The 22,751-nt window shown below is 35.4% G+C and overlaps 2 protein-coding genes across 5 annotated transcripts in view; one reads left to right on the top strand and one right to left on the bottom strand.

Annotated features, from left to right (window-relative positions):
* Positions 1 to 22,751, bottom strand: part of DHRS7 (dehydrogenase/reductase 7) — a 977,513-nt gene that overhangs the window by 130,336 nt on the left and 824,426 nt on the right. The window lies entirely within an intron of this gene.
* Positions 1 to 22,751, top strand: part of PPM1A (protein phosphatase, Mg2+/Mn2+ dependent 1A) — a 52,538-nt gene that overhangs the window by 22,865 nt on the left and 6,922 nt on the right. For 3 of the 4 annotated variants that reach the window (XM_050797806.1, XM_050797809.1, XM_050797808.1), the window contains exons 2-5: positions 13,637 to 14,490; positions 16,267 to 16,384; positions 20,450 to 20,558; positions 22,037 to 22,094. In XM_050797806.1, coding sequence (XP_050653763.1) covers positions 13,637 to 14,490; positions 16,267 to 16,384; positions 20,450 to 20,558; positions 22,037 to 22,094 — 1,139 coding nt within the window. Of the gene's footprint in view, positions 1 to 1,929; positions 2,055 to 13,636; positions 14,491 to 16,266; positions 16,385 to 20,449; positions 20,559 to 22,036; positions 22,095 to 22,751 lie in introns of those variants that run through there. The other variant, XM_050797807.1, reaches the window with a different exon arrangement.

Below are 22,751 nucleotides of genomic sequence, written 5' to 3'. Positions count from 1 at the left end.
GAAATTGAAATTGCAATTCTTAGTATCTTTTTTGCCTAGTGTATTTTGACCACAGCAAAGTAGTTTTATACTGACATCTTTATTTTTTAGTTTCTTGGTTTTGATTAGTCTCTTGATTGCATGAATCTATCTTTAAATAGTTTTTCTTTTTTTTCAGATATGAAATTTGGATAACATTACTTTAGGGCTGGCATATTTGATAATGTCTTCCTATGGCCTTTACATATAAATGACAACCTTGCTAGTCATAGTATTCTTGGAATAAAACCTCTTTATCCTCAACGTTTATAGGCATTACTTCGTTGCCTATCATCTGATGTTGCAAAGAAGTCTGGGGCCAGCCTGATTTCTTTTTTTTCTTTTTTTTTTCTTTTTTTTGGCATGTTTATTTTATTTTTTTAATTTGAGATGGAGTCTTGCTCTGTCAGCCAGACTGGAGTGCAATGGTGTGACTAGGCTCACTGCAACCTCCACCTCCTGGGTTCAAGCGATTCTCCTACCTCTACCTCCCGAGTAGCTGGGATTACAGGCATTCATTATCACGCCCGGCTAATTTTTATATTTTTAGTAGAGATGGGGTTTTGTCACGTTGGCCAGGCTGATCTCGAACTCCTGACCTCAGGTGACCCCCTGCCTCGGCCTCCCAAAGTGCTGGGATTACAGACGTGAGCCATTGCGCCCAGCTGATGGCATGTTTATTTTGTCTGAATTCTTAAAATTCATAATCTTCAGATTATGCTTTGGTATTGGTCAGTTTCTACTAAATGTATCTAGTATTCGATAAATGCCATTCAATCAACAAGTTCAGTCCTTAGTTTATGATTTATTTCTTCTGTCTTTGAAATTTAATTTTTCCTCCATTATTTGGTTTTCTTATTTACAGTGTGCTAATTAAGCTGTTGGATCTGCATTGTGTGTATCTTTTCTCCAGTCTACTTGCTTTTGTTTCTTTATGCTTACTTGCATACTGGATGGTTTTTGTCCTGTTCATTTTTGCCCCTTGCAGATTGTTTGCTCTAGAGTCTTCATTCCTCATTACTTTTCATGACATTTAAAATATTGCAATGATATTTTTTCTCTCAAATATCTTTTTTTAAGCCTCTGTTGATACTTTTTATATTCTAGATTCTTTTTATTCCTATTTCACAAATTAGGTTTTTAAAAATTTTCTTATATGTAAGTTGTCACCTAGTTTTCTAAGGCAAATCTTCTAGACTGTGACATCATGTTCTTGAGTACTTTTTTATTTCAGAATTTTTGTGTGAGTTCCATAAATTTTGTTTCTGTTTTTTTACTTAAAGGGTGGCAGTTTCCTCTGTTGTTTGCCCAAAAATAGTGTAACTAGATACTCCTTGCCTTTCTGTCAGTATACTAGGATACCATTACCTCTTTCCTCCTTGGAATTTAACAGGCTGAATTATATTAAATTATTTTAGTTATCATATTTCAGTATTTTTTAGAGAAATGATAGGGATTTGGTTCTATTAACCTGTTACAGGTAAGAAACTTTTGTCTCTCTTGATTTTTCTCGTGATGCTTGTTGAAATTACTGCACATTTTCATCTTTACAAGTTTGGCGGGTTTTCTTTCTCAACAGAGGAACTTGACTGTTGGGCATTGTGCTAATTTCCATGGCTGCTATAACAAATTATCACCAACTGGGTGGCTTAAAACAATACAGATTTATTCTCTTACAGTTCTGGAGGCCACAAGTTCAAAATCATTTTCACGGGGCCAAAATCAAGGTGTCACCAAGAATGTGCTCACTCTTGAGGCTTTAAGGAGGAATCTGTTTCTTGCTTTTTTTCACTTTCTAGTGGCTGTCAGCCTCATCACTTGCTTGGTAGCCACATCCCTCCAATCTTTAAGACCAGCGTCTTCAAATCTCTGTCTGCTCTGTCTTCACATCACCTTCTCTGTGTGTTTCAGATCTTCCCCTGACTCTCTCTTCTAAGGACATGTGAGTTCATTTAGAGGTCTCTGGATAATCCAGGATTCTCTCTCCATCTCAAGATTCTTAATCACATCTGCAAAGACCTTTTTTTCCAAATAAGGTAACATTTATAGGATTAGGACTGGTATCTTTGGGAGTCATTATTCAGCCTACTAGGTATCATTTTGTTTTGCTACTTTAGAGTGAGGCAGACATATTAGTCAAAAATTGGATTAGAGTAAAGCCTCATAGATTCTGCTGTTTGTTAGAATCACAGATATTGTCCTCTTTACCGAATGATGCAAACTCTGATGCCATGGTGGAAAAGTACATGAATTGAATTGGATGTGGTCAATAAAGATTGCTAGGGACTCTGGAGAATGCATGTTGTTCTGGGGAGAGGAAATATGTGAAGGTCAAATTCAGGTTATCAGCTTGTAGTCCTAGTTTGTAGCTTCTTTTTTCTTTGCATTTCTTACAAGCTGGTCTTGCTGTAGTGAAATAATTTTGTGTGTCTCTTATAATCTTGATATTGAGAATAAGAGTTTTTTTAATGGGAATTCCATCCACATGATTTTAAAGTATTACTTTACTAATGATGTTTACTTAGGTGTCCCCAGAACTTTAGTCTTCTCATTTAACGTTTTATACATTTCTCAGAACAAGGTAATTGACAGATAATCAAGGTTGCTTATTTATTGATGAGGAAAGTTAAACATTAAGCCAGAGGACTTGTCCAGCATCACATATTGGATAGACCTATAACTTTTAACTTGAATCTTGTGATGACAGGTATTTCCATTTTTTTTATGTTTCATATGTGTTTTGATGTTGATGTGTCATGTGACATGAAGTGTCTCCCAATTATTGGATAATTGGGCAAGTCTAAGTTCTTTTTACTTTATGATCATGATTTTGTTTTTCTAGATGTGTTATTTTTATGAATTCAAGTTTCTTCTTTTTTATCATGTTATTAGAGTTAAACTAATGAAAAGTCTTATAGAGATGAAATTGGTTTTGAAATATAATGAGTAGATATTTGCTTGGCTGGAATTTTTTCTCACAGATTTTTTATAAAGATGTTATGAGTGTATACTTTATATCCAGGAATGTGTGTACACTAGTGGGAGTGTTGGGGGGATGAGGGTGGAAGACATTTTAAGACATACAGGAGGCTGGCGGTGGTAGCTCATGCCTGTAATTTTAGCACTTTGAGAGGCCAAGGCAAGGGGATCACTTGAGGTCAGGAGTTTGAGACCAACGTGGCCAACATGATGAAACCCTATCTCTACTAAAAATACAAAAAATTAACTGGGCGTGATGGCGCATGCCTGTAATCCCAGGTACTTGGGAGGCTGAGGCACAGAATCACTTGAATCCAGGAGCCAAGATCGTGCCGCAACACCCCAGCCTGGGCGACAGAGTGAGACTCTGTCTCAAAAACAAAAACAAAAAAAGACACAGAGGACACAAAGTATACATTCATACGCTCTTTGTATCCATACCCATTATCAGTTTGGTGATATGTTATTCTAGTTTCATGAACCTTTACTCTTAGAACTTGGTTTATTCTCTAATACCTTTTGGATTCAGTTTTGCTGTTAAGATGGCTAATACCAATTTGATATTCTTTCCTTTTATGATTGCTCATGTTTTTGTCTAGAACCTTGCATTATAGTATTTTTCTTTTCCTTGCATTTGTATAGTTGTGAACAACTAGGAGAGGGTTTTGAACAGTTAATTCAGTGAGCTTGTTAATTTTGAAAAGGCTTCAACTGAGGAACACTTTCTTCTCATTTCTTTGATGATAGCTTCTCTGTTTTTCCTTCAGAAAGTCTTGTTTTTTATATGCATATTTACTTTTTGGGTGCATTCTCCTTGTTACTGAATTTTTATTTGCATCTGATTTTTCTTTGAGTTTATTCAGCAAATATTTATTAATAATCTACTATATACTTTGTGCTAGGGGAGTTGACCTAGGGAACTCAAAGGAAGCTCCTTTGAAGAACTGATGCTTGAGTTGAGATCTCAAGAATGAGTAGGAATTAAACTAAGACATGAGAGAATAGCTGTTAAGGTAGGGAAAGTAGCATTTGTTTATATATTTGGAGGAAGGAGGTATGATAAGTACGAGGTACTGTAAGAAAGCCCTTGTGGTTGGAGTAGAGAATGTAGTGGGAAGGGACAGTATGAAGTGAGATGAGGCTGGAGAAGGTAGGTAGGGACTTGACTATCCAGGGCCTTCATGTGAGCCATATTAAGCAGTTCTTTATCCACCTCCTACCCCCAGCAGTGGAAAGCGTTGGAGAAACTTTTAGTTTCTCAGAAGTGATATGGTGAAATTTGCATTTTGAAAGATTTCCTTAGGCTGCAGTTTGGAGAATGAATTAGAGGGATGCCAGGATCCATGTGAAGAGACTAAAGCAGCTAGTATTCTGCAGTGAGAATGATGGTAGCTTGAGACCAGGGCATTGGTAGAAAAAAAGTAGACAGATTTGAGAATGTTTAGGAAGCATATAATCCATGGGATTTGATGATGGACAGATGGGAGATGAGGTAGAGAGAGGTATCAAATATATCCTTAGTTTCTATTTCTTTTTCTGAGTTGGGGTCTTGCTGTATTGCGTAGGCTGGTCTTGAACTCCTGGATTCAATCTTCCCGCCCCAGCCTCCAAGTAGTTGGGACTACAAGTATGCAACACCACACCCAGTGAATGTTCTTGGTTTGTATTCACCTTGGTGGATGATAGTGCCATTCACTCGTAAAAGCTGCAGATATGTGAGAGTGCTCAGGGAGGCAGCACAGAATGGGAAAACGGTCTACATGTAAGCCTTGAGGAATGCCAATGTTTAATGGCTTGGGAGATGAAAATGAGCCTGCATAGGAGACTACGAAAAAGCTTAGGGGTAGGAAGAAAGCTGGGAGTGTGTGTAGCATCTTGAAAGGCCAATGGGAAGAGTGTTTCTGGAGGGAGTGTTAAAGTTGAATGCTTCTGTGAGCAACCAGTTAGAGGAGGGCTAAAAGTGTCCCGTAGATTAAGTGACTTGGAGGAACTTGATTTGGTAGAATGGCCAGACAGCCTTTTGGAGCATCAACATTTTTTTAAAGAAGTTTAACTGTAAAGAGAAGAGAGGCAGGTGGGTAGCTCGAGGGGAATAAGTCACATGAAAACTTATTTTAAATGGGTAACATAGGTGACACTTGTGGCTTTAAAAGTCACACTCCAACTGAGAAAGGTTGATACAAAGGAGAAAAAGGAAAATAGTGTAAGATCCCTGAAAAAACTGTAAGTCATTTAAGACTCCTTTGAAACATGGGCACCAAAGCTAGTCTAGTAGAGGATTTATCATCATTGAGAGGACAGTCCTATTACAGCAGAAAAGTAGGAGGAGAGGGTTCTGAAAGAATTCATTGAAATGATTCACTCATTTATTGATCCTTTTTTTTCCTGTAGCATCCAATCTGCCATTCATTGTCTCTATTGCAATTTTCAATTCAGTAAATTGCTTTTCATTTCCATGAAACTATTTTCAGAGTGCCTCTTTTTTAATTGACAGTCAGTCTGCAATTGTTTTATTCATTCAATGTCATCTCGTATCTTGGTGGGTAGTTTCTAATTTTGCGCTAATGAATACTGAGTCTCCCTCTTTTTAACTGCTGCATTAAGAAAAAGTCATCTTATTTTTCTCTGTTCATTTTTACACTTTATTTAGCCTAAGTATCTGAAATTGGCTTTGCTAGAAATTGTAATTATTTCACTGTTGTTATCTTTCAGTCCCAGATAGAAAATTTTAGATTTCTTTCTTTTCTCTTCTTCCTTTTTTTTTTTTTTTAAAGGTCATTTATCTTTGGCAGTTTTAGAGATTTAGAAAATACATAGACTTGTAGGCAGAAGAAGATACGGCGCTGAGGGAAGTTTTAGTTTTGTTCTGTGACAGTCTTCCTTATCTTGTACGTTGTCTTTAAAAAGCCTACACATTTAGATTTTCATTATCTCATTTGCAAGTATACAGGATAGCACATGTAGGAGAATTGGAGTGTAAGTCTAGAAACCTAAGTCTCATTCTTAACCTTACTGCTGAACCAGCTTTGTAACCTTGGGCAAATTACTCTATTTCTCTGCACCTTCTCATTTGTAAAATAGGTTTAGACAAGTCATTTCTACATTTTGGCTCTGATTAATTACACACATTATCAAAATCAAATTTGTAACTATAAATATGAGTAATTTTTTATTATTTTTATTTTTTAGAGACAGTGTCTTACTCTGTTGCCTAGGCTGGAGTGTAGTGGCACCATTATAGGTCACTGTAGCCTCAAATTCGTGGGCCCAGGCAGTCATCCTTCCTTAGCCTCCTGAGTAGCTAGGACTACAGGCATTCACCACTATGCCCTGCTTATCTTTTTTAAAATTATTTTTTTCAGAGACAGGGTCACGCTGTGTTGCCCAGGCTGGTCTTGAACTGCCCTCAAGTGGTCCTCCCACCTCAGTCTCCCAAAGCACTGCAACTGCAGGCATGTGCCACCATGGTTCTAATCATTTTTAAAGCAACAATCAGTGGGAAATTTCAGCTCCAAATGGGAGAAAAATTTCCAAAGATTAGCCTTTTTTTTTTTTTCCAGATTTGCTACAGTTTTGTTAATGTGCTTATTTCTCATTACCATGGATAACTTTGAGATGGCTGCCTTGGATTACAAACTAGAATTTATTACTATTTCACATAGCTTGGGAAATTAAGTGTAGTTTATGTAGCGTAAATTATCCTTTATAGAGATGTAGCTGCAAGGGTTATGCATTTCTTCTTTGAACCCCAGGTATGCAGTATATTGCTTAATACTCTATTGTTCAATAAATGTGCGTTCAAGAAGTCAGCTGACTATTTGTCCTTATCTTTGAGGACAAAGTCCATACATATGTAAGCATTAGTGAGCAATGTAGAATATAAAGATTTGATAGCAGTAGAGAGTTTATGCTCTACATCTCCTGCAGATAATTTGAATATTGCCGTATTATACACTGTGGCCTGTGCTGTTTGTTAATGTTCCTTTTCCCCACCTTCCCCAGGGAGCTTGTAGTCTCTTACTATATATTTTTTTCTCTTTGGATTTCCCTTCAGCCTTTAGATTTCTTATCTCTAATGCAAGTCTACTCTAAATTTTTCTCCCAAATGTTTAAAACCAAACCTGTTATCTCAGTGGTCATCTAAGGTCCTCTAGTTACCAGCATCCACCCTTCTTGGAATGCCTGTTTAGCAGTGTTCTTTTGTTATATTAGTAAGAATCACTCCGGTATTATTTGCTAAGAGAATATAATTTTCTCCACATTGTATGTATCTATGTCCTTTGTTTATAGAGCCTGGAGGGGTTCTCTATTAGGCTATGTGTCCCTAGGTAAATAGAAAAATATAATGTAGGGTTTTATTACTCAACTTTTTAAGGATTCTGCTCAAATTGTCGTTGAATAACTCTTGTTACTTTGGGGTAACATGTTGCTTAGGGATTTTAACAACAAAATATATAGAGCATTTAAAAAATTATTATTCACTATAATCCTGAGTGGATTAAACCAAATGACCAGGTTCAAGACTCTACTATGAGTTCAGCTTTGCTTAGTAAAAGGCAGCGGCTGAACATTAATTAATGACTTCTTGGCCCAGCCTTAGAATTTTTCAATTTAGAGATTAGTTTGGTTTTAAAAGGTACAGAATATTCACAAAATTTTCTGATTATGTCAAATATTAATTCAGTCTTATTTTTTGTCGTAGTACTTTGTTTTGAAAAGTTTAGATCAACCGATAATAGTAGTGCTGTGATGAGACTCAGCTTGTAGTCAAGAATAGATTTATGACTAGGTGAGAACTAAAATTTCTCTCAGAAACTAAAAACTTTCATGGACAAATTGAATCCCCTTGGGATTTACTGTTTATGGATATATGCCAATTTAATTATTGGACTAAATAAAATACTCTTTAGTAGTCCACTTATGAAAATGACTGTGTAAACATAGCATTTGCAAGTAAGTACTTTTTGGTATTATATTTATATAATCAGCTCTTGTATCCATGTAGCTTATAGTTGGCTGCTTCACCAGGACTCTACAAATTATTCAGAACCCAAGGAGGTAAGATTTTTATATTGCCTATTTTCAGTATGTAAAAGTCCAACCACAGAACTATTAATTTACCCTTGACTATGTATTTACAGTTGCTATGGAACTAAACGTAAAATTTTATCAGATGGTTACTTGGTTTGTTACATTTTTATATTCTAATATACTGTATATATTTTTTAAAGTCTGGGGTTTGCTTTTAGAAAGTATATTCTATCTTTAAAGAATTAATCATTTGGTAGTTTCGTGTGTGTATCTGGAAAATAACTACTGTACTTCTTTATAAAAAGTGAGAGTAAGTTCCCTGCTAGTTGAGGTTGGAATCTAGATGTGGCTGTGTATGTAGGAATTAGTAATTAAACAGTGTCTGCTTGCTGAGTGCCTCATTTTTGCCAGGCTCCGTATGGGTGCCTTGCAAGACATTGCCTCATTTAAACCTTGCAGCAGCATTCAGAGGAAAGTATTAATATGCCCACTGTACAGATGAGGAAGTTGAGGAATGCTTTACTAGTAGATGTCAAGTATCTTAAGCATAGTACCTCCCTCCTCAGCCTCCCTCCCTCATCCTAGTTAAGGGAATTGAGACACAGAGATAAGGCAATTTGCTGTTGACCTTCAACAGATGACTTAACCTCACTGTGGCTCAGTTTCTTCATGAGTAAAACAGGGTACCTATCTTTTAGGATTGGTGTGAAGATTAAAGAAGCTAATAGATATACAAAACTTTAGAACAGTGCTTGACTAGTAGTAATCTCTCCATCAATGTTAGATGTTGTTATTAAGCCTGTGACCACCGGTTATCTCATGAATTGTTCAGAGATAAAAATGTAGGCTATAGAAAAGAATAAGGAGGAAAGCCAGGCTCCTAATCTAATATAGAAGTGAATCTTAGTTAAGACAATCCTATGTGCTTTTAAAAGATTTCATGGTCTGCTTTTCTTTGGCTCTCAGTTTCTTTTTTTTTTTTTTTTTTTTTTTTTTTTTTTGACTTCTTAGTACAGGTAACTTTTGAAGGAATTCAGCTTACCTTAGATGAACCAAAGAAAAGCTAAAAGCAGAGATAATTTAGAAAAACTAAAGCAGATACTGTGTTCCTAAATTCCCTGTTACCGCTTCAAAGTCCGGGAAACACCAGTTGCAGATACAGCTGTATGCCATTGTGTTAGACCCTTTCCTGAAGCCATTCTCTTTTCTTTGTCTTCCCAGAGAGAAACTAGTCATTCAACAAAGATTGAACTTCTTCTGTGTGTTAGGCTGTGCTCCAAGTGCTAGGAAGACACCAGTGAATAAAACAAAAAGTCCCTGCTCTCATGGAGCTTACAGCCACTATTCTGAAGTTTGTCTGTATTCATCCTATCCTTGTTTTTATACTTTCACCAAATATGTGTATAGAATTGTTTTGCTGTCTTGTTCAGCATATTGTCTTCTTTAGTTTTTTAGGAATAGCTGTGTTTATGTAATTAGATCTGTTTTTGATAAATTGTATTCTGTTATTTATTCATTCTACCTTCTAATGAGCAGTTAGGTTATTTCCAACACTGACTATTATGATTCTCCAAAAAGATCATTGAACAGGTCACCTTGGATGGATGGGTGGGAGAGTTTCTTCAAGACAGCATGTTTCATACTTTTTATTGTGACCACAGTAAGAATTATATACACCTCAGTTTAGTAAATACAAATATACACTTGGAAAAAGACTTCAAGAAACAGTATTTACTTACTTTTATCACCTGGGATGCACTCTATTTTGTTTTGTTCTGTTTTCTTGAGACATTGTTTCACTCTTGCTGCTCAGGCTGGAGTGCAATGGCATGATCTTGGCTCACTGCAACCTCCACCTGCCAGGTTCAAACAGTTCTCCTGCCTCAGCCTCCTGAGTAATTGGGATTACAGGCGCCTGCCACCACACCCAGCTCATTTTTTGTATTAGTAGAGACAGGGTTTCACCGTGTTGGCCAGGCTGGTCTCGAACTCCTGACCTCAATTAATCCACCCACCTCAGCCTCCCAAAGTGCTGAGATTACAGGCGTGAGCCACAGTGCCTGGCCTATTTTATCTTTTTAAAATGCAGTTTACACACAACCCAGCTGATTGAGTTGTGTGTAACCCATACTGATTAAACTGATTTTATCACCCATGTTCATTATTTTTAAAACATTGTTTTGAGATCTACAATTAGAAGTGGAATTGCTGAGTATTTGCTTAAGTGTATCTTCAGCTTCTTCAGCTAGCTGTTGCCAGTTGCATTTCAGTGGTTGAACCAATTTAAACTCCTGTCAGCACTCTAGGGGAGTTCCTGTTTCTCCACATTCTGATCAACTCTTGATTTTGCCAGATGGATGAGAAATGGCATTTGTTTTAAATGTGCCTTCCCCTATTTACTAATGAAGTGTTTAAAGTGTCTTTTAAAGTATATCATGTAGAAGTTTAATGTAATGGTAATCAGAGCTGGCAGCAAGGAGGAAATATTGTGATTGACTGCCTCCTCTGGCAGAAAAAATGGTGTAATAATCGCATAATGTCTATATTACTTATAATGTGCTAGACACTATACTTTGTGCACTGTATACATTATTTCATTTAATCCTCATAAGAATCTTGTAAGGTTAGTGCCTTCTTATATACTTTTTTTTCTTTTTGGAGATGGACTCTCGCTCTGTCGCCCAGGCTGTAGTGCAGTGATGTGATTTCAGCTTGGCTCACTGCAACTTCTGCCTCACAGGTTCAAGCCATTCTTCTGCCTCAGCCTCCCAAGTAGCTGGTATTACGGGCATGTGCCACCATGCCTGGCTAATTTTTATTTTTAGTAGAGACGGGGCTTCACCATATTGGCCAGGCTGGCCTAGAATTCCTGACTTCGTGATCTGCTCACCTCGGCCTCCCAAAGTGGTGGGATTACAGGCGTAAGCCACCACACCCAGCCACCTTCTTATATACATTTTATAGAGGAACAGATGGAGAAAGAGATTCATAAAGGTTCAGTAGTCACACTATTACTAAGTAGTAGAGCCAGAATTTAAACTCACGTTGGTCTGATTTTGTAACTTATTTTCTTTAGTACTTCATGCTATTGGTGAATTCTTAGAGGAAGAAAGTTTGTCATTACTATTCTCTTCTGTTGGTTTGTCTCTTAAATGTGTTTAAGTTTTTGGGTTTCACTCACATCTCTTTTTTTCTTACCTTTTCTCAAGATAGTGGGGTCTTTCCTCTGTAAAGCTTCACCTTGTTTCTAGTCTAGGATAGTGGTTTTGTAACCTAGGATAGTGGTCTTGATTACTGCAATTTTGGTTGATTATTTCTTGTTGGCCCTTAACGTGCCCCCATCTTCTGCCTTAGGCATTGCATCTAATCTTTTCCAGCAGTTTGCAGTCTTACTGTGTCTCAGAATCACATATGAAAATTTAAAAATCATAGATACCTAGGTTCCAACCCTGGCAATTCTGATTTGGAAATACTTATTTTTCTGTTGCACAGCCATGGTAGAGACCCATTTTCTTAGGGGTTAACAATGCTTTAGAGTCACACAGACTTAAAGCAGAGCCCTGATGCCGTTAAACTTATTAGTTGAGTGATCTTGGCCAAGTTATTTAATCTTGGCTAAGGTTCTTCATCTATAATTTGGAGATAATATTATTACCTGCCTTAGAGAGTTGTTGAAGAGATTAAATGAAGTAATGCTTGTAAAACACTTACCAGAGGGACTTAGACTACTTCTTAAACATTGCCTGCTAATAAGGTGTCATTATTACGTTATTTTTATCCAATCAAAATACTCACCTTTGCAGTGTGTATCAACTTGATGTCAGAAAAATAATCTGATAAATATCACCGTAAAGGATGAATGATAGCTAGTTTTCATTACTCACGTTCCATTAGTTGAACTGTACTAGGAGGCAGAGGCAGATGGTTTTATTATGCCAATCAACCAGTCTTTTCTGCTTATGTATCAGTTTGGACCAACATGGAAAATGAAGGGGAAAACAAATGTTTTTCTTTCCTTCCTAGGAGGATTTTCTTCTTGCCCTTTTTCTCAAAGTTCCCTCTCTGAGCTGAGTATCATTAGCATCATCAATACCCTAGGCTCAAAGCTGCATAGTGATTTACCTAGATACTTTTCTCCGCCATTATTCCCTACTACCTAACTCCTCTTCACCTCCATTAAATTTCTGTTCGTCATGCTATCCTTCTTTCGGATTGCCTTTAGTTCAATTGTGACTTACTTGATTATTTGAACCCAGGTCTCTACATTTCTAAGCTATTGTTCAGGTAAGGGCCAAGGTAAATTCTGACCAGCTGTCTTTTTGCCTTGTGTGGGCCCATTCTAGACCAGGGAGTGTTAAATTTTGAGTATTGGGAAAGGATTCGATTAGCTGAGCCTTCAGGCTTGTCAGCAGGGCTGTCACTAGACCCTTTGATTTTCTTTATATACCTAATGGTCATAGAGTATAATAATAATGGTACATGTTATTACTATTTGATTAATAGATTACTAGTAGTAATTGTGTTATATATGTATATAGTACACTTTGTTATCTGTATATATAATTGCTTGCAACTTGAAATTTGAGGCTAGAGCTTTTATAGTAATTTAATAACTTACTTTATCAAAGACTGAAAAACCTCATGGAAAAGGTAGAATGTAAGCTAGACTTAAAAGCATAGGTGCACTTTTTTCTATAAATAGAAAGGATGAGGCAAGAGTTTCCAGTTAAGGAAACTGACATGAGCAAAGGCTTGAAGGAGCATGCAAATTTGGAGCATTGTGAGTAGATTATTTTTTAGGTTTTCAGAGTTCATGCAGTGACGATAAAACTAGGGAGTTTGGAAGCAAGCTTGAAAATCCCTGAATGTTCAACCAAGATATTTGAATTAGTAGGTTTTTTGGGTATGTCATGAATTCGCTTGGCTTTTCTTGATTGATACATGTACAACTTAATCCTGAGCTTACACATGTTCATTGTATCTTTTTTTTTTTTTTTTTTTTTTTTTTTTTTTTTTTTTTGAGACGGAGTCTCACGCTGTTGCCCAGGCTGGAGTGCAGTGGCGCGATCTCAGCTCACTGCAAGCTCCGCCTCCTGGGTTCACGCCATTCTCCTGCCTCAGCCTCCTGAGTAGCTAGGACTACAGGCGCCCGCCACCGCGCCCGGCTAATTTTTTGTATTTTTAGTAGAGACGGGGTTTCACTGTGGTCTCGATCTCCTGACCTTGTGATCCGCCCGCCTCGGCCTCCCAAAGTGCTGGGATTACAGGCTTGAGCCACCGCGCTCGGCATGTTCATTGTATCTTTAAACACTTGGCCTGGTTCGTTTAAGTTGATGGCCACTGCCAGGTCTCCTTTCTGCCTTCTCCCCTTTATCCCAGTGCTTTAGTTTTTTTCTGCCTTTTTGTCTGTTGTGCGCTGTGCTTCGTCAGGCTTTCCCCCAGTTCCTCCTTGTTAATCTCCAGATTCAAAGTTGGCAACACAATGAATGTCTGCTTAATACAAGAGTTTTGAATTCCTGCATATCTCTTTCACTTACTAAAAAGATTGTTTGGTACATATTTTGTTGATAAGACAGTTATTGACTTTTCTGTTTCTCTTCCTTTGCAGACCTAGAGGATCAAGACATAATGGGAGCATTTTTAGACAAGCCAAAGATGGAAAAGCATAATGCCCAGGGGCAGGGTAATGGGTTGCGATATGGGCTAAGCAGCATGCAAGGTTGGCGTGTTGAAATGGAGGATGCGCATACGGCTGTGATCGGTTTGCCAAGTGGACTTGAATCGTGGTCATTCTTTGCTGTGTATGATGGGCATGCTGGTTCTCAGGTTGCCAAATACTGCTGTGAGCATTTGTTAGATCACATCACCAATAACCAGGATTTTAAAGGGTCTGCAGGAGCACCTTCTGTGGAAAATGTAAAGAATGGAATCAGAACAGGTTTTCTGGAGATTGATGAACACATGAGAGTTATGTCAGAGAAGAAACATGGTGCAGATAGAAGTGGGTCAACAGCTGTAGGTGTCTTAATTTCTCCCCAACATACTTATTTCATTAACTGTGGAGACTCAAGAGGTTTACTTTGTAGGAACAGGAAAGTTCATTTCTTCACACAAGATCACAAACCAAGTAATCCGCTGGAAAAAGAACGAATTCAGAATGCAGGTGGCTCTGTAATGATTCAGCGTGTGAATGGCTCTCTGGCTGTATCAAGGGCCCTTGGGGATTTTGATTACAAATGTGTCCATGGAAAAGGTCCTACTGAGCAGCTTGTCTCACCAGAGCCTGAAGTCCATGATATTGAAAGATCTGAAGAAGATGATCAGTTCATTATCCTTGCATGTGATGGTATCTGGGATGTTATGGGAAATGAAGAGCTCTGTGATTTTGTAAGATCCAGACTTGAAGTCACTGATGACCTTGAGAAAGTTTGCAATGAAGTAGTCGACACCTGTTTGTATAAGGTAGCTAGACTTTTTTAAAAAACATAAAGTGATTTTATGTCGTATTAATCACTACCCTAGTATTTAATCATCTTAGAATCTGTAATTCTGAAAACTAAGTTTTTGGCACAATTGTAGGATACTGTAGGATACTGTTCACCAGTTATGAAAATATATCATAGGAACACTATGCAGAAATAAATTACCCAGTTACCATATCTGCAAGAGTTATAAGCTGAATGTTTAGTCTTACTACTTGAGCTTTGTAATAATGTGGAAGATTATCAAAGGTAAAAAGATTTTATCAGAATGCATGTTTTGAAAGAAAGAGGGTGGGGAGGGTTAGGCCTTAGTGTCTATAAATGAAAAGCATTTTAGAGTTTTAATATTTTGACCATGTGATATATCAGTACATTTATGATATCCTAATACTTTGAAACTAAGGTTTAATGGGTCTGTGGCACTTAAAAGAGGAATGTAGTGATCATTAGATGTGATGTAATAGAAATAGCCTTGTACATGGAGTCAGAAGGATTTAATATGAGACTGTATGGTTTTAGGTAAGCTATTTAAACTCTGAATAATCAGTTTTTTCCATCATAAAAAGGGTAAGACATTATTATGTTGTCTGATGGGGTTGTCAGGAGGATCAAATAGGATAATATACATAGGTGAGCTAGCTCAGCCTCTTTATTTTACAAATGAGGAAGCTGAAGCCAGAGAAGGTTCTACAAACTTTAACGAGTCAGACAGACTTGAGACCAAAGCCTACCTCTATTACTTTTGTACTCCACATTCCTGAACAAATTGTTCAATCTCGCTCAGCTTTAAAATGGAGATAATAGCATCTTATAGGACTGTTGAGGAATTAATAAGCATATGTGTGTGTGTGTGTGTGTGTATACATATATATATAATGCCTAGTTTAGCATATAATACATGCTACACCCTTTCCTAGAGATATTATAAATGACTTGTACAAGGTTTTATACATTGGTAGCAGCATTAAGACTAGAAAATCAAGCCCTTGACTTGGGTTCGGTGTTTTTTCTGCCACACTCTGTTCTGTTTTGTCAATAATGCTTATTAACTTATTCTTTGATTTTTTTTAAAACAAATGTTGACTTTTAAAAATTCTTAGATATATTTGATACTCAAATATTTTAATTACAGCATTTGAATACTTAGATGTCTTTAAAAATGAATGTAGTTCCTAAAAATTGTCAGTTTTTAAAATTATACAAGTTAAAAGCTAGTTTATAAACCTTATGTGTAGTTTTACCTCTTATTTCATATTTCTACTTATGAAGCAAATGTATTAGCCCCACAATTTATAATTTATTTTAAATGTAATTTTATCAGGTACGTGTAACTGCAGGTCAAATCCTATTGTAAACAATGCCGCTAAAATTTTTTGTCATGTTGTATGGAATGAATGTGTGTGTACATGTATATTTGTGTTAGGTATCACTTCAAATTAAGTCACCAGTAAATGTTTACAAATAGTATTGTTTTATAGAATTATAAAAAATTATTATTACAGTGCGATTAACCTGTAATGTTTCTCTCCTGTCTTTTGGAGTATTGGTTATACTGTATTCTCTCTATACTGTTTGGGGGAGTGGGAGTCATTGCACACACACACGCGTGCGCGTGCACGCGCATATATATAATTTTTCTCCCTAAAAGTAACATTTTCACTAGAACAAGTGTAGCTAATTGGCACAGCTGTAAAGGTTCTCAAGGCTTTGAAGAGCAAAAAGAAAACTCAGATTTCTCAAATTTTTTTCTTCCCAGGGAAGTCGAGACAACATGAGTGTGATTTTGATCTGTTTTCCAAATGCACCCAAAGTATCGCCAGAAGCAGTGAAGAAGGAGGCAGAGTTGGACAAGTACCTGGAATGCAGAGTAGAAGGTGGATCATTTAACAAAAAATAAGTAGCTTTATTAAAGAAAAATCTTCAACACAGTCAAACTTTAACATTTTAGCTTTTAGATTTTTATGTGTCTTTGACATCTAGTGTCTAGTGTACGAAAGTGGAAAAGGACATTTCTGTAGTAACTGTTAAGATGTATGCAGTTGTCCTATCACAGTTATATTAGTAATAACAACTAGCGTGGAAAGTAACTTACATTCTGTTCAGGATACTTTTGTTTTAAAAGGCTAAAATGTTTGTGCGCTCTAAAATTCTTAATTCACTGGCATGAGTAATTTTATGCCGGGAAAATCTGATTTGTGGTTTATTTAATTACAAAGAGATTGTGATGGTGATAATTTGAATACTATCTTTCTATGAAAAGCTGTGTATATTAATTTTTAATCTCCAGGGCCTTTTTTCTATAACTTGAAAATCACAGACTCGTCATTAGCAACTTTATATACACAACTTTAAAAAATTTGCTTTAAACTGTTTCAGAGCTTCTTACCTAAGCCATAAACTGTCTCACCTAAACAAGATAGACCTCAATAAAAGACATAATATTTCTCCACCTGGCAGAAAAGTAACTGCCAAGTAAGATTAAGAAATAAGTTGGGCATTTCTGAAGTATATTTCTCATAATCCTGCAGAGACTTCCAGTTTATTGCATATATGCAGTAAGTGTATATATTATGCAGTTTCTCTAAGCAGAAAAACTTGACTTTGATAGTGTTAAAACATGAAAATGTTGGTGAGCTGGGCTAGAAAAAAAGTAAGAAAAAAATTAAATTAAAAAAATAGCGTTAAAATGCATTTTAGGTTCCTAATGTCGTTAATTTGCACATTAAAGACCTCTAATTGCATGCAAACATTGACCTGCCACACCTACATCCCACTGTGCCTGCATTATTAAAATTACTATTCACTTTAATTTTGTTTTTTCCCTTTTTACTGTTTGATACCAATCATAATCAGTCTGATACTAGAATCATGATTGGTTTTGTTCTTTAGTACTGTCTAGAGGTTACTATTTTGTTTTTATTGCCGTCCGCCACTTGAGAGTCATACATCTAGTATGTGTTTGTACTATTTAGTATTGCATTCATTGGACGTACTGTTCAACGAATTTGTCTCCTTACTGTTACCAAGGGTCTTGGAATTTTTATATTTTAAATTAATCATTCAGTATAAATTATAGGTATTATAGTAACATTTTAAAATATTTAGAATGCTACAATCATTGGTTCAAACTGTTGATTAGTGGAAAAATATAAATTCGTAAGAATAATATGTATAGGGATAAGTTGATATTTAATGTATTGGCACTTTAACTTGGGCACACATGTTTTCTTATTGGTTGAAAGAAATAATAAGTATTTTAATATTTTTACTATGAAATGGGATCCAATTTTAGAAATGAATTGCTGCTTTTTTCTTTAGTGTGTACTCTTTAAGTTTTAGATGGAATTATGAAATATTCACTTTACGTAATTTTGTTACAATAATAAGTTTTATATTTCTTATCAAGCAAGAGTTGCCACCTGGACAGAATTTACATTGATACTCAATATTTTTGATATGTTAAAATGTTGTTATACTTGTACCATTCAATTGGAGATTGTCATAAATTAAATATGGTATTTTTTACTCAGATTTGATGAGACTGCAACTAGAAATTAAATACTACATTAAAATTGCTGCTATTTTAAAACATAGAATGTAACTGTTTGTATTGTAAAAGTTGTTGTATGTCCTCAGTGAAAAATACTGCCTTCAGCTTCCAAAGCAGGCACCCGAATGCCTTTTTCTTTTCTCTCTCTCTCTTTCTTTAAATACATGCCTTCACTAGATTGCTGTGACCTACTAAACCTCATTTTATTTGCTTGGAACATTTTTGGCTTCTCTGTCCACAACATAGAAAAGGAAAGGCCTTCCAGCTCTCCTTTTCTGTTATTTGTTCCCTTCTAAATACTTGACTCTCTGGGGGTGTGAAAAGATTCAGCTCATAATTTATACTACTATTAATTTTGTGGTCCTTCTAAACCAATTTAAAATTATACTTTTATGTATATATTTTCAAAATCTTTGCTACTGACTACCTTAGCTTTAAAGTTGCTAATTTGGAGATAACTGATAGAATCCCTGAAACTTGGTGGAGGGGAGTGGAAAGGAGCAGAATGTGTTTGTGTATATGTATGTGAAACATGGATCTTCTATACATAAATATTCTTTAGAAGAAGCGTTCAGTCTTTACAATTCTAAGTAAAACGTATAGATAACAGAAATTAAAGGAATATTTCTTAAAAATTCATTTCTTTTTCTTTTTTGAAAGCAGACAGAAGCAAGGCTAGTATAGTATGAATGGTCAGGTAGTTTAAATGTGTTTTCCCACGTGGAATAGGAGATATTAACTGTTTTTAAAGCTTTACATTATTTTTTCACGAGAATTTGTTTTCCTGTAATTTTCTTCACAGTTAAAATATCCTAATTTATATTTTAACAAAAGAGATGTAAGATACATCAAGTATAGATGATTCAAGGTAATGTTTTTTAGACCTGAAACCATTATTGATTCAACTTATCATCAGTGTTTATTTCTATTGTATCTAGTTATCTATCCAAATAATTGTATTGGCTTAGTGGAGACTGTATGTTAAGTGTGTTAGTTTTAGATTGTGAAATTGTGCAGTTTAGGTAAACATCAAATCCCTTTATTTTTGTACAGCAGATTTCCAGCATTAGAACCATGTAGAACAAATATACTAGATGTTAAAGATTACACAATAAAGGAACTTGGCAAACCAAATCTGAGATCCTTGCTTTTTGTTCAGATTTAAGACTGTTTTTTTTTTTTTAAGGCAAAAAAGTAATAGATGGTAAAAATTTGGCCTTTATTCTAAAAGGACAGTTTGAACCATTTAAAGAAATATTATGGGTAGCCATGTCTTCTTTAAAAATTTTGAGGCCTGATTGAAGGATGAATCTTTGTATGCATTGTTATTTCCAAAGGTATTTACAAATTGAGAAGCAGAATGATGATTTCTTGCCCCACTAATGACGAAGAAAATACCATTTCTTACTGTAAACATTGAAAAACAAAAACTCAACAAAACTTGAACATATAACTTACAAATAGTTTTGACTGGAATTTGCATGTGGAGTATGTGTGCTAAAACTGCAAGTGAAGACTTTTTATACTTAGAGGAATAGTTTTAGAGTTCTTTGTAAGGTTCTTTGTTCATAATTTTTTATATTCTGTGATGTGAATAACAGTATGCATCTGCACAACAGCACTACAGATCATATTGCTGTGCCCTTTTAATAACTAGATATTTTAAAATTCTTTTAAATGCAGTTGTATGGTTTATCAGATGGTTCTCTTTTTAAGCATTGTGTAAGGAAATTTAGGCCTTTTCTATTCAAGGCTTTGTTCAAGTAATCAGTGAAGGAAATGGTATTATATATCTATACAGTATATTGTTTAAAGATACTTTAGAGAAGAATTAAACTGAGACAGTGATGTTCAAGTACATAATCTGTGCATGCTATTTAAGTATCATTTTACAAATATAAATATATACATAAAGTAATTGAGTTAGTATATAATCTATAAATTCCCCTGTAATTAAGGGTTATTATTTTCAAATCTTGAAATTGTTTGTTTTTTAAAATTCCACGCAGTGTATTATATAGGGCAAAGTTCAGGAAACATGTTTCCAGTCTAAAGAGAGAAGTGATGTAAGAAGTAACTAGTTGACATCTTAAGAAAGGATATTCTCACTTGTGCACACATATCCTTGATTATATAATATGCTGATTTAACATGAAATATTTTTTCATATTTTAGTTTTGATTTGAAGTTAATCTTATGTGTCATTTTGTGCATTTTTTGTCATAAATCTTCAAAGGTCAACTTTTTTTTTTTTTTTTAAGTGATACTAGATTAGAAATATCTCAGATGTGGTAAATGCCATCTTTAAAAAGCTAGGTTATCTTTGTTTCGGTTTTCTTTTTAATTAAATTTGGATAACACTTACAAAAAAAGTACTTCTGATTCCCAGAAATCATAAAGAAGCAGGGGGAAGGCGTCCCCGACTTAGTCCATGTGATGCGCACATTAGCGAGTGAGAACATCCCCAGCCTCCCACCAGGGGGTGAATTGGCAAGCAAGTAAGTTACATTCTGTACACTCTTACGCTTTATGTCAGTGTATGAAAATGTTAGGTATTCATTGATAAAATGTGTGTTTACCTAATTTCTGAACTGATGCATTTATCTGTGTTTTAACCTGTGATTTCAATTTTTTTTTAGTGTTAGACTATCTAGAGCTTGTTTAGACTTAGATATCAGTATCATTGTAACTAATTGCAGTGAGGGTTGTCTTTATTGGAAGTTTGGTTGGCATTGATTTCCTCATAGAGCATAAACGAGGTAATACACTGAAAGAATTTTGAAACTAAATTACATAGCACTACATTAAAAATTTAACAAAATTCTAAGTGTCATCATTAGTAGTGGTATAATTTGATTTGGTCAATCCCTGAGTAATTTAACACCCTGAAAATTCCCTTTCCTCTTATGGACGATGTTTCTATGTCTGATTTTCCCAGTGTTTTTGGTTGTTGATTGCTGGTTAGTTGGTTTTAGGTGTCAGAGAAGAAGAATATATTTCTTGTCTTTTCCCTTTCCACTTCAGTTCATAGAATTGGACTACTGTGTGTTAAATATTAAGGTTACATCTTTACATAATAAAGTGGAAAATTCAAGCAGTTCCAAGGCTTAAAACATTTTTACCTCAAATATCCATATAATTGACTTACAAACATAAAACTTGCAAATACCTTTGTCTTGAATTTGGATATAGAGTAAATGTGCTAAAACTACAAGTGAAGACTTCTTGTACTTATAGTGAAGATACGTTATTGACTAATTTTCTCGATTCTCTACCGTGTTTTGCAAGTGTGACCATGTTCTTTGTAATCACTAAATAGTGATTGTAGAACTTCCTGTTTGAAGCTTTTATTTCTTGGAAACTTTTTTCCCATACGGCTTTCTATGAAACGATCTATAAAATTGCATCAAATCAACTTTAGAAGTAGGGAGACTATAACTTGTAAATACACTACAGATTTTTAATAAAGTGTTACTCAAAACTAATTCCTAGACTTTTCATGGAAATGTCTTATTTCACATTTCAGTTTTAATAGAACTATTAAAAAGGGCATTAAGAAAAGTAGAAGCTTTATAAAGTATACTCTGATTCTTCAAAACTACAATGCAACTCTTACCTAGCTTATGTTAGTATTGTATCTTAAGAATGGCATTGCCATTGATGACTCATAACCATTTAAACCAGTTCAAATGGAGATAGACTATATGGACTTTTTTTTTTTTTAATCTGTAATTTTTAGCCTTCTATTAACTGGGTTGGTAGAGTGTTATAAGACGTTTTAGAGTGAACTCACCTCTACTTAACATAGGGGCCCAAATATCTTAAAGTGAGGCTCACTGTTGACAGCAAGAAATAGAACTAAAATAATTTCTGAGTATAAGATTATCTTAGAAATTTTAATAAACACCTGGCTATGAGTTATTAAGCAGTGTTTTGCTTTCTGAAGAATTAATTTTCTGCATTTTTTTACACTTAGGAGGAATGTTATTGAAGCCGTTTACAATAGACTGAATCCTTACAAAAATGATGACACTGTAAGTAGCATTTTAGCTCCCTCTGCTTTCCTTTCCCCTCCACTCTAAATGCATATCCTTCCTACCTGTTTTTGCAGAGCTGTTCACTGTACCCATTCTCTTACACACACCCCTGATTGATTGCTTTGAACTCTGCTTGCTCTGATCTCTCCTGCACCACAGTTCTAGTGATTGAGGACATAATCATGGTGAGTGGCCACCTCTCTCAAAAAAAGAAGAAAGTCCTTTTGAATTATTCTGGATTTTTTAAGTCTTTACAAGCAGTCAACTTCAGAAGGTTTGCCTCCACTAAATGTTTTTTTTTTTTTTTCGAAGTTGGGACTATCTCTACTCAGAATCTTGTCTTATTCTGAGTTTTGTAAGCAGCTGCAGCAGAACTTCAGAATGTTTGTCTCCACTAAATAGTTTATATGGTTGGAATTACCTTTGTCAGGAATCCCGAAGTATACACTTCACTTAAATGTTACAGAATTGTTTGCATAAATAGATATTAGAATGCCATACTCTCCAGTTAAGTGTTCTATTGCAATTCTGTTGTATGATGTTTATAGAAAAGTGATAACTTAAAAATCATGTGGGCACAGCTCTGAAATATTTTATGTATTGCATTATGAAGCTTCTTCACATGTCATCTTACTTGAGTTCTTAATCTTTTCT

Source organism: Macaca thibetana, chromosome 7, assembly GCF_024542745.1.
Source record: "Macaca thibetana thibetana isolate TM-01 chromosome 7, ASM2454274v1, whole genome shotgun sequence".
NCBI lineage: Eukaryota > Metazoa > Chordata > Mammalia > Primates > Cercopithecidae > Macaca > Macaca thibetana.
The sequence above is the reverse complement of the archived record's forward strand: the minus strand, read 5'-3'. Positions and strand labels throughout refer to the sequence as shown.